This window comes from Meles meles, chromosome 20 (genome assembly GCF_922984935.1).
Source record: "Meles meles chromosome 20, mMelMel3.1 paternal haplotype, whole genome shotgun sequence".
In the NCBI taxonomy this organism is placed as follows: domain Eukaryota; kingdom Metazoa; phylum Chordata; class Mammalia; order Carnivora; family Mustelidae; genus Meles; species Meles meles.
In genome coordinates this window covers 12,782,637-12,795,434 of record NC_060085.1, presented here as the reverse complement: position 1 = coordinate 12,795,434, position 12,798 = coordinate 12,782,637, and the positions used below count along the sequence as shown (strand labels likewise).

The following is a 12,798-nucleotide window of genomic DNA, read 5'->3' as shown; positions in this document are numbered from 1 at the left end:
CTGCATTTTGTCTAGTGAATCATCACAGTGCTCTGGAGACCACGATCCTGCAATCTTCCCTCCTATCTCCTTTGGGGTTTTGAAAGATGGTTTTTGCAATACATCCTCTGCTTAGGATAAAGATGACGTGCAAGAAAATCCAGATAATAAAACTGGAGTATTTAAAAAACTATTAAGTAAATTCTGGGCTGGAAGAATTCTTTCACAAAATGTCTGGAAGACTGTTTTTGACAGGGCAACTGTCTTGTACAATACCCTATTATACCCAGCCTCATAGTTTGCCCAAAACATTTCAATGTTTTAGGAAAACATGTCTTTTGAAAATTACAAAATTATACGCTTCCCTGAAAAAAAAAAAATCTACAGAAATGCCAAAAAGTACAAGATAAAAAGAAAAACCACCCAGAAGAGGCGACCCCTCTCATTATGGAGTATTTCAGGCTTGCTCTAGGCAATGTTTAGACGTTTAAAATCAGTATTGGGGGGTGGGGATAGGGCTGGGAGGAACAGATTGGACAAAAGTCTTGAAGAAACAAGACTCCCAAGTGCCAAGAACACCATGACAGTAAACACTGTTTACATAAATTATTTGTACCCTCCCTTCTCCGTGTGTGGGCAGAATTCAAGTCACTGTCCTTGGCAGTTACACTTAATGTATAAGCCAGATTTGACCTCTGCACCATCTCAGAAAAGACCAGACCCATTGTGGCAGACCAGGGCTTCTCAAACTTTGCTGCCTATTAGGATCATCTGAGGAGCTCTGAAAAATCTCAGTGACAACCCCACCCCAGGAAGCATCAGTGGTTCTTAATGCTCCCAGGAGAGTATCCACAAGAGTTTGAGAAATGTTGTGGTAGAATAGCAGTGATGGCCTGAATCAAGCAGGTCTCCTGGTATGCGTGGCCATGGAGTTCTCTCCCTCACTGGGTCTGCCAAATGTGACTTGTGTTGGCCAACAAAATAGAATACACAGAGATTCTGAAGAAGGCGTAGCTGCCACCTTAGACTTTCTAATCCCCAGGCAAATTAACACAGTGACACAACGGAACTATACCACAGGGCGTAGAACTGTCCAGCCCAGCAGTCAACCCAAAGAAGAGAAACCCTGCTGTTTTAAGTCCTTTGGCTTTGATTAGGTAGGCAGGAAAGTGGAGGAGCTATCTTCCAGCGTACTGACGATGGCTTTTCACAGGATCCCATCATGCTCACAAACCCCAGCTGCTGGCTCGTAGATGAAAAAGCCCTACAAGTTCCTTTCCGCTAGGCAGAGGGGGAACCTGCCCCCAAAGAGCCACTACTAATGAGTGGGCTCTCAGGTGGGCTGCAAGCCACAGGTGGAAAAATACGTCACCTAATTTCTTCCAAGTTGAGGGTGAATGGTCACTTTGTAGCATCCACATTCTATAGGGGCAACAATCCCAAAAGCAGTGTTTCTAGTGATAATCAAACCACTTTTAATTAAGACACTCAGACTTCTGTTCAATAACTATTTTTTTGCTTTATTCCATTCATAGGTGACAGCCTCAAACACAACACTTGGTTTTTCTCTTTTGACTTTGCTATTCTGTCACTACCTAGGTCAACAGAGTCTTCCTCCCAAGAGTATATGCAGTTTGATCCTCAGCAAGTAGGGTGCAGGTAGGTCTTCAGAGATCACGGCTCTCCAGCACCAGGATCTGGGTCCTCCCCTTTGACTGCACTGTCTGTGCTGGGGCTCTGCCCAGGTCCTGTCACCCCTGAGGTGTCCTTAGGCCAGAAGGGCCAAACGGGCTACATGTCATGTGCCAACTCTGAATAAACCCAGGGGATGCTTAGAGCCCAGGGTCAAGAGTAGAGCGGCAGGCTGTGTCAGGGTTCTATTACAAAGGGATGCCATGCTTGATTAGTGATGTCTGCCATGGCAACACCCTCTAGACATGTCTGGAACGGAGACACCAGGGGAAGAGGCTGCAGGCCAGCCACAGGCTCAGATAGGGACAAGGCATGCATCCCATTCTTGCCTTAGATGGTCGTTCCGCTTCCCAAACTACATTGTCTCACAAACCACGTGGCTGGGGAGGCATTCTGAAGGTCATGAAGGTTCAAGTGGCTTCCTTAGGCTCTGGAAGGAATAGCCTAAGCCCCAAGCTAGAGGAAGCTTGGGAGGACAGCTCACGCAGGGCCCCGTGGGGGCATTAGCTCCTTATCTTCTGGAGTCTGTTTCATCCGGGGAAAGAGAGCTGGCTGACTGTCAGAGTTAGATCCAACTTGGGAGGTAAAGACACTTTTCTGTGACACACAGAAATAACCTTAATCTCTGGGTAAACTTGCAAAAATTTCCAGTCCAGACTAAAAAGGTTTATCATCTGTGCTACTGACAAACCAAAATAGAGTAAAAGGACAGCCTTATTACTTTAATCAAGTTCCAGAAAGAGGGCACACTGCTTTGGAAAGCACTTGTCTCAGCGCAAGACGCAAGAGTGTGTGTAAAAGTATATTTCTAGAAAAGACCAAAGGCACCAAACATAACCCCAACTTTGCCTTCCACTTCCCCTTGTGCCACTCCCTGGGTGGGGAGGCTACTTCGTCCAGCTGACTTTGGGAATGTCATAGTGCTCCGTGAGGGTGTCCAGGTGTCTGTTGAAGTCCTGGGAAAGCCGAGAAGAAAACGCACATCAGCACAGCCTCAGACAGGGCACTAGTGCTGTGTGGCACTGCCCACTCCCACTTCTCCTCTGTGAGGCCCCTCCTCTCAAAGCTACCTGGTCCTGAACTCTGGGCTCATCCTTAAATGACCCTGGGGAGGTGTCGTTTCTGTTGGGTACCCCCACCCCAACACGCCAGTGGCTCCCTCTGCCAGGCTACATAGCCTGGTCTTCCCCACTGGGCATGTAACTTACCTCCACTCTCTGCTTGTGGGTTTTGGATGCTTTCTTTAGGATCCTTTCCATTTGCTGAACAGAGGAGAGAAATGGAGGTGAGTTCACACACTTGACACAGCCCAGGCCAGAATGGTGTGGAAGACAGAAGCCCCTACCAGCTTGGCTCTCACACCTAGCACCGCTGGAGGTCTCAGGGGGTACATCCTGTCCCTCTCTTAACTCTACTCAGGCTGGTCCAACAGGGATGCCCAGGCCCCAATATGTCCCACCAGGAACCCTGGTCAACTGCCCTTCAGTCAGAGTGGCAAGGAATGTACGAGCACTGACTTGAGCAGGCTCTGCTGGGAACTATATGTGTGCTTCCTGCATCCCCGGGCAACTGACTGCATTCTCATTTTGCAGAAGAAGGTTTCAGATGGGGTTTGAAGAAAGATGAAAAGTGAGGAAGGTGAAGGGCCCAACACCTGGTAGGAGCTCAAGGAAGTAGGTGCTGGTGCCACAGTGCCACGAGGGCTCCAAGATCCAGATTATCACCCTGATGGATGTGACTGTGAATGTGTATCTTGTACCACCATGACCTGCCCCACACCATTCCCAAAACTGGATGGGACCTCGTAAGAGCTAAGAGCACAGGACACAGAGCCCGACAAACCTGGGGCTGCACTTGGCTCTATGTTTACTGACTGAGTGACTATGGCCAACTTTGGTTGCCCCCCTGTGACCCATGCTGCCTGGTATTGGTGCCCTAGTGCAGTCCTCTGCCACAATGACTCTGGGATAGCCCCGTGACTCAGTTTACTTAACAGAATGCAGTGCCAGTGCTGGGCCAAAGATGTAAGACCCGGCAGCCTTTGTGTGTTCTTGGAAGCCAGCCACCATGCAGGAATTCTGATGACCTTACTGGAGAGAAAGGACCTGGAGAATAAGATGACATGTGGGAAGAGGAGCCATGGGAGAAACAACAAGGCATCAGAAATGTGATGGTGACGCTATCTTGGACGTTGGTTGGGGCTCCAACTCCAGCTGCCATCTGACTGCATAGATTCCAAGCGAGGCAAGCTGGAGAATTATCCAGGTAAGCCGAGCCAGCCCACAGGAGAAGACCATGTCAGCCACCACCTGGCTGCTCCTTCCTGTCCCTCATCTCATTTGTTATCCCATTTTCCTCTGCATCCAGTTGGCTCCCACCTGGCTGACCCGCTTTCCCATCTTCCTGTTGCTGTGAGCCCTTGTGAGGCCTGTGTGTCCCTACAAGAGACCACACTGACCTGACCAGTTGTCACCAATGCCAGGCACTCAGTAGGGCTCTGCCTTCCCTCTCCCCACTTCATGTACCAAGTTCACAGGGTATCCCACTTCACAGATGCAGAAAATGAGGACCAGCCTGTGCAGTGGGTGATGAGACTGGAGATGCCAAGCCCTATCCCCTCAGACTGGGGCCCTGCCCATGGGCCTTTCTTCCAAGAACTGTCCAGCCTTCGTGCTCACTACGCTCAATCAAACACCCTTCTACAAAGGAATCCGCATTTCCCAATTCCACCTACCTTTGCCCACACTTTCTCCCATCTCTCTCCTGGTTCAAAACAAAACCCATAGCAGAACTCCCAGTTTTCAGTGCCAGCAACAAAAAACTCCCCTTGACCTTCCACCACCCTCCAGCTACAGATTCATTTCTGTTCCTCTTGACACATCTCCCAAGAGTTATTTCTGGGTCTTGTCTCCACCTCTGCCTTTCCCCACCCACCCCATGATCCCCTCTAATCAGCCATTCTTCCTCCTCATTCCAACTAAGGGCTCTCTGTACTCACCCCACAAGACCCTTGGCAGCTTGACACTGTTGATCACTTCCTTCTTTTTTTTTTTTTTTTTTAAGATTTTATTTATCTATTTGACAGACAGAGATCACAACTAGGCAGAGAGGCAGGCAGAGAGAGAGGGGGAAGAAGGCTCCCCCGCTGAGCAGACAGCCCGACTCGGAGCCGATCCCAGGACCCTGGGATCATGACCCAAGCCTAAGGCAGAGGTTTTAACCCACTGAGCCACCCAGGCACCCATACTTTCTCCACGCAGGCTAAGGACACACTCTCCTGGTTTTCCTCCTTCCCGTGATCCTTTGCAATTTCAGATCCTAGACCTCATCTCTGTCACTGTGCCTCCTCAGAGGATCTCATCCAGTCCCACGGCAATCCAGAACGTTTGTAAAGGTCCAGAGGCCTAGACCTCTCCTCCAAACTGGAGATTCAGATCTCAAACTGTTCACAAGAATCCTTCATTTGAATGTCTAACAGTCATTCAACATTCAAGTGACCTAAAACCAAGGTCCTGATTCCCCACTTTAGAAGCCTGCTACCTGCTGTCCTTCCTAATGAAGTAAACAGGAACTTAATTTACCCAGTATATCCCACCAAAAATCTTGGCCATTTCTCATGTCCTAGTCCACACCCAATCCATCACCTAATTCTGTTCTTGGTCCAAAATCAATCCCAAACCTGATACTTTCCATTGCTTCCACTATTACTGTCCTATTCTGTTACTAGTCACCTAATGGTGACTCTCCCTAACCCTGCTTTCACTCCAGGAGTAACATCCCAGCCCAGCCTGGGACTGTAACCTCAGGGAAGGAACTTAAGCGCATTCACTTGTTAAATTCTCACCACAAACCTGTTAGATAAGGACTTCAGCCCCATTTTACAGGTGAAGAAAATGAGGTGTGGGAGGTTAACCAACCTGCCCAGAGTTATGCCACCACCAAGAAGCAGTAGAGACAGAATGCAACCCAGGTCGGTCTCGTCAAAGCCAATGAGTCTCACCACCCCCCCTCTTTTTAAAAAATAACTCAACTAAGCCTGAGAGTGATGAGTTAACTCTTTATGATGTTGCTGGACAAAATCACCCAGATCAGGGTTAGGGTTTCTCAGCCTGGACAATTGACACTTGGGGCCAGATCATTTTTGCTGTGGGGGATGCTGTCTTGATTACTGTAGGATGTTGAGCAGGATCCCGGGCCTCATCCCATTAGATGCCAGTAGCACTACTTCCCACAGCCATCAGCACACCCTGAAGTTTTAACAAACAGAAATGACCTCAACCACTGCCAAACGTCTTCATGGGAGCAGACGTAGGTTACAGTCACAACCTATTCGAATCTGCCAAACAAAGTCATCATGGAAATAGACTTTGTGGAAACTTATAGCCAGAAGCATCACCATTTAATATCAACAGCTACCATCAACGGAGCACTGACTGACTTTTTGCCAGACTGAGTGCCAAATGCTTTATCTGCATGACTTTATCTAAAGTTCCCATCCTTTTTAGGAGAAAGCACTATCCTGATCCTTACAGACAAGTAAACTGAGGCAGAAAGAAGAGGAATCATTAGCCCTGTCACTGGGCAAATGAGCAACTGCGCTGGAATCCAAAGCCAGCCCCCAGCTCTGGCCTTTCAATGCCAGCTCTAGCTTTCTTCTCTGCCGTCCACTCTGACCAGAGGCTCTTCCTGTCCTCGGAACTGCCCCAACCGTGGATACCGTCTTCCCGGAATCCAGGTCTCTCTGACCGCTCACACCCCTCCGAGAGACCCGGGGCTGACCCCAATTTCGAGTAGTCTGGCCCTGCTTCTCCATCTACCTCCGGAGACCCAGACCTGCCGCGCGGAGCATCTCCAGCTTCCCCACCGGCCTTACCCGCTTCTCTTGCATCTTCTCGAAGGCCGCCTGGGCCGGGGTTCGTTTGTCCAGGCCGCGCCGCTTCTCCTCCTCGTTCTTTTTGCTCGTTCCCATCGCTTCCAGGAGTTTCGCTTTGTCTTTGTCCTTCTTTTTCTTCTTTCTGGATGGGGAGAAGCGGGGAGAGATGAGGGCGCATCAGGTAGAGAGAACGCGGGGACTCTAGAAGAGGCTTAAGGGGACAGAAGACAAACTTCTGAGGGGCTCTCGGGGCCTCACCGCTTGGTGACGCCAAGCTCTGCAACGCCTTTTAGTTTCAGGGGCCCCTTTTGAACTTGCTCGTAGGCCGCCATGATGCCGCTCGCCGTTCTGTAGGTAAACTGCCACACTTCCTGTTTGCGTACGCCCTTTACGTCCGAACGCCCGCCTCACTTCCTCTTGATTGGTTGAGCTGGGAGGCGCGCCTGCGCTCTTGCCATCCGGAGCTGGACCACACTTTCTGGGTCTGAGTGAATCTCATCCCGCGCAGGCAGTATCCTGGCACGGTTACGGCTTGATGGACTTATTCGGTTTGCCCGGCTTTGGGCCCCCTCGATCTAAGAAGGTCCTTTGAGGGGGCCCTCATTTCCTCCTCCTCTTTTCTTCTTCTTTCTCCTCCTCCTCCTCCTTCTCTCCCCCACCTTTTATAAAAAAATGTTTATTTGAGAGCGAGAGCACACGCTAATGGCTAGTGGGGGAAGGGGCAGAGGGAGAGAGACTCTAAAGCTGACCTCATACTGAGCGGGGAGCCCAACGTGGGGCTTGATGCACAGGGGTGTTCCGTTCTCTTTTATTGCTGTATTTTGAGAGTTGTTTGGTTTTTAAGGTTTTATTTTTAAGTAATCTTTACACCCACGCTGCGGCTAGAGCTCACAACCCCAAGATCAAGTGTCATTTCTGCTGACTGAGCCTGCCGGGCACCCCTGAGAGTTTAATAGATGACCTAATTTTGTAAACCTAATCGGTACTTAACTAGTTTTTTCCGGTCTTGGTGAATGATGGTATTATGCGAAGTACATGTAAATCATATTTGAAAAAAAAATTTTTAATATATTCTATTGAGGTATAATTTATAAACAGTAAAATGCATGCATTTTAATTGTACGTTTTAATGAATGTTGTCATGTTTACACACCTATGTAATGACCTCCGCAATCAAGATCTAGAACATTCCATCACCACAAAGTCCCTTGGTCCCTTTCCCAGTTAATCACCCTCCCCCACCCCACCGTTCTCCGCAGGCAACTCTGAACCTGTTTTCTCTCACTGTAGATTAGATTTGTTTTTTTTTTTTAAGTTTCATAAACATGGAATTATACTGTATGAATGGAATTATATACACTCTTTTGAGCTAGAGTTCTTTCAATGAGCATAATGTGTTTGAAATTCTTCCTTTTTTTAAAGATTTTTTTTTTTATTTGAGAGAAAGCATGCTATTGAGAGAGAGAGAGAGAGATGTGGGGTCCAATGCTGCCCAAGGCAGCCAGTTAACCAACTGAGCCACTCAGGTGCTCCGCTCTTGTTTGTTATAAAAGTACTCCATTTGTATTGCTGAGTGTTGTTTCACTGTATACATATACTCAATTTTTTTTAAATCCACTTATCTGTACATCAACACTTGGGCTTCTTCCAGTTTGGAGCCGTAATGAATGGAGCTGCTGTGAACATCAGTCTATAAGTCTTTGTATGGACCTAAGTTTCATTTTTCTTGGGCTCACTTCTGATGCCTTCATTACTTTAAGTAGAATAGTAGCAAGGTTTGGTTTTTCTCTTCATAAAATGTTGAGTCTCGGGGCGCCTGGGTGGCTCAGTCATTAAGCATCTGCCTTCAGCTCAGGTCATGATCTCAGGGTCCTGGGATAGAGCCCCACACCAGGTTCTCTGCTCAGCAGGGAGCCTGCTTCCCCCCTCTCTCTGCCTCTCTGCCTACTTGTGATCTCTCTGTCAAATAAATAAATAAAATCTTTTTTAAAAATGGGATTTTAGGTCTTCTCCCCATCAGAATGTTGTGACTGCTTTTGTGTGTTAATACTGAGGGAAACAGAAGACTTCAAATCTCCCATAATCCTCTGCTGACATTAAAATATATATATACACACGCATACGCCCCATTCAAGAAAAGCACGCAGTATGGAAAAGGTTAAAAGGAAAAAGAAAACAAAAAAGTAGAAACGTCTCTTCCTACCTCTTTCCAACGTGATTAGCAATTTCATTTTTAATATTTTTCGGCACAAAAGTGTATATGCCAACATCTGTATATCTGTGCAATGTTTTTTTTATTTCCGTCCTCAGTCTTTCATTTAGCAAACTGTCTTTTTTTTTTTTTAAGATTTTAAAAATTTATTTTAGAGTGAGCTAGCGTGCGAGTGTGGGGAGGGGCATAGGGAGAGAGAGCCCTCCCTCAAGCGGACTCCATGCCCACACTGGAGCACAGTGTCTTGAATGTCTTGAAGCTCTTTACAAGGCCCCAATTACCTCTGCTCACCTTCCTCAAAGGCTGGAGGTGCCGAAGCTGAGTGAGGCCCTCCCTAACCAACGCTCATCTACTTGCCCACAAATCTCAGCTCACTTTCGCAATGGCCTGAATCCGTAGTATTATATACTACTGTACTACATATTCCAAGATTATGTATATTTGTGCATTTTCATTTAGACTGCTGTTGCCCAAATTGTGCCAAAGACTTTTGAGGAAGTGCGAAGGAGGGAGAAGCAAGCCTCCCGGCATCAGGCCAAAGGAGGGCTCTGGACTGACATTTCCAGTACTACCTGCAGGGGGCAGCAAGTGACTGCCCAATTCTCCCGCCATAAACTCTACCCTTGGTATTCAAGAATTGGAAGAGAGCATCCAGAGAGAATGCGTTTCCTGGTGCTGCCTGCCGGTATGGGTTTGCTGGTGGGGTGATCCTTGATAGGATCCGCTCCTCAGGGAGGAATAAGACAGACTCAGCTGGGGAAATCTGTTCTCCCCCAGCCAACCTAGCAATTTGACTCTCCTCTGCGGCACTTCCAAGGCTGTGCGCCCTGCAGGAAGTGGCTTGATCTCTCTGACCTTCTCTCTCCTCTTTTATAAAATGGGGCTGCTGTGGCTGCTGCTACTAACAACAGCTAATACTTCCCTTGGATTTCCATGGATCATCTCATTTACTCCCAAAGCCACCCTGTTACACAAACCATCCTGATTTTACAGGTAGGGAAACTGAGGCACAAACTGTAATGCAACCTATGCTCATTGTTCCAGCCTTGCTTTTGTCACCACAGCGTGAGGCCATCCATTGTAAGATGAGTCACTATTTTATAAACTTCTGTGACAGCATTTCTCAACCCCCCCCATAATCATCCCCTAAAGAGAACAGCCCCTAAAGAGAGCTCAATTCAATTTAATTTAAGGGGAGAAGTTCAGTATTACTGATGAGGTTTTTGTCAAAAATGGAGCTTTAGGGATGCCTGGGTGGCTCAGTGGGTTAAAGCCTCTGCCTTCAGCTCGGGTCATGATCCCAGGGTCCTGGGATCGAGCTGCACATCAGGCTCTCTGTTCAGCAGGGAGCCTGCTTCCTCCTCTCTCTCTGCCTGCCTCTCTGCCTACTTGTGATCTTTGTCTGTCAAATAAATAAGTGAAATCTTAAAAAAAAAAAAAAGATTGAAATTTGGAGGGCCACAAACCGTTGAAACATCTAGGGTTTTTGCGTCCCTTCCTCCGAGAACTGATTTTCACCATCTTAGGAGCAATATTGCCCCCATTGATAATTAATGTTCTAAGAGGGGATTTGTGCTAAATTCCTGTGCTTTTGCTCACTTAAAATTTATTTATTTATATTTATTTTTTAAAAGATTTTATTTATTTATTTGACAGAGAGAGAAAGAGAGAGAGAGAGAGAGATCACAAGCAGGCAGAGAGAGAGGGGGAAGCAGGCTCCCCACTGAGCAGAGAGCCCGATGTGGGGCTCCATCCCAGGACCCTGCAAAATTTTTTATTTTATATCCACTTAAAGAGTCATGACATTTAGGGGCACCTGGGTGGCTCAGTGGGTTAAGCCGCTGCCTTCGGCTCAGGTCATGATCTCAGGGTCCTGGGATCGAGTCCTGCATTGGGCTCTCTGCTCGGTAGGGAGCCTGCTTCCCTCTCACTCTCTCTGCCTACCTCTCTGCCTACTTGTGAGCTCTCTCTGTTAAATAAATAAAATCTTAAAAAAAGAGTCATGACATTTAAACACACAAATTTTTATTATATATTATTTTATTATATTTTTTATTTATATTTTTATATATTTTATTTAAATATATAAATATAAATAATATATATAAATATATATTTATATATAAAATATATATATAAATATATATTAATATTTTAAAATATTTTATATTTATATATTTATATTTATTTATTTAAAAATTATATTTTACCACAAAGAAAATACAGTAAGTCAGCTAAGGTTTTCTACGTGTCTTCAGACAGTTACAAATCATCGAAATCACTGTCCAACTGTAAATGTCAACACTGGTGCTTTATCACATGACACTGCCCTCTGTACCATTGAGGACGCTGATAGGGAGGATTTCTTTAACACAGTCTGCAGTGTTTCCAAAGAATAGTGTATGGAAAGGGAAAGCAGTTACCCAAGGATGGGAAAACGCAAATGCCGCCATAACCCAAGAGATCAAGGTCAATATTGTCGGTAAAGTCATGTAGCTATCAAGTAACCCCAGGTATGATGTGATGAGGAGGACATCTCACCTCTGAGGTCTTCCCCCCAAAACCCATAAACTCAGTCCAATCATGAGAAAATACCAAATAAAAATGAGGGACATTCTATACAGTACCTGACTGGCAATCTTCAGGATTATAAAGTCATGGGGGGGGGGGGAGACTAAAAACTCAAAACCAAATAAAACAAAACAGACTGAAGGTCAGGAGCCTAAGATGCCAAGTGCGAAGTGGGATTCTGACACAGAAAGAAGGACGTGACTGCGTATGCACACCCATGTTCATAACAGCGTTATTCACAGTAACCAAAAGGTGGAAAGACACCGAATGTCCATTGATAGAGGAATGAATAAACAAAATGTGATATATCCACACAATGGAAGATTAATCTTAAAAGGGAAAGGAATTCTGACATGCTACCATGTGGCTGAACCCGGAAGACATGCTGAGTGAAAGAAGCCAGACGCAAAAGGACAAATACCGTATGACTCCATTTACATGAGGTTTCCAGAATAGGCAAATTCACAGAAACGGAAAGTGGGATGGTGAGTTCCAGGAACTGGGGGAGGGAAGAATGCAGAGCTGTTTAATGAGGACAGAGTTTCAGTTCTTCAAGATGAAAAGAAGTCTGGGGACAGATGGTGACAGCTGCCCAACAGTGTGAATGTATTCTATCCCACTGAGCTGTGCACTTAAAAGTGGTCAAAATGGGGGGCACCTGGGTGGCTCAGATGGTTAAGCATCTGCCTTTGGCTCGGGTCATGATCCCAGGGTCCAGGGATAGAGCCCCACGTTCGGCTCCCTGCTCGGCGAGGAGTCTGCTTCTCCCTCTCCCTCTGCCTGCTGCTCCCCCTGCTTGTGCTCTCTCTATCTCTGTCTCTGTCTCTCTCAAATGAATTTTTTAAAATGGTCAAAATGGTAAATGTTATGTATATTTTACCACAATTTTCCCTTAACGGTAACATCTTACCAAATGCTGGTGCAATTTCACAACCAGGATGTTGGCATTATCATAGGCAAGATACAGAGCAGCCCATTATCACCAAGATCCTTCTTGATGCACTTGATCTACACTCATCCCCCAGCCCCATCCCATCCCTGCACACTGGCAGCCAGCAACCTGTTCTCATTCCTATAATTTTGTCATTTAAAGAACACTATGTAAGTGGAAACTCACATTACATAACATTTTAGGATTGGCTTCACCCCCAACAGTCAGCAGAATTCCCCAGAGATTCATCCAAATTGTCAGGTGTATCCCTTTTATTGCTGAGCAGTGTTCTGCGGTATGGATGGACCAGTTTGTTTAACCATTCATCTGTTGAAAGATATATGGGTTGTTTCCTGTTTGGGGCTGTTTTGAATAAAACATCCGTTACAGGTCTTTGTATGAATGTAAGTTTTCATTTCTCTGGGATTGCCCGAGAGGGCAAGTGCTGGGTCCTATGGTGGTTATGTTTTGTTTTTATTGTATTTATTGTAGTAAGAGCACTCAACGTGAGATCTAACCACTTCATAAGTTTTTAAGTGC

General features: G+C 46.3%; 1 protein-coding gene across 1 annotated transcript; it reads right to left on the bottom strand.

The window, feature by feature from the left end:
• Positions 1–1,478: 1,478 nt before the first annotated feature.
• On the bottom strand, positions 1,479–6,910 carry FAM32A (family with sequence similarity 32 member A). The gene is made up of 4 exons (XM_045992278.1): positions 6,803–6,910; positions 6,545–6,686; positions 2,880–2,933; positions 1,479–2,627 (listed from the first exon to the last, which is right to left on the bottom strand). Exons 1-4 carry the CDS (start codon positions 6,874–6,876, stop codon positions 2,559–2,561), a joined length of 339 nt encoding a protein of 112 aa, XP_045848234.1. The 5' UTR covers positions 6,877–6,910; the 3' UTR covers positions 1,479–2,558.
• Between the last annotated feature and the right edge of the window lie 5,888 nt (positions 6,911–12,798).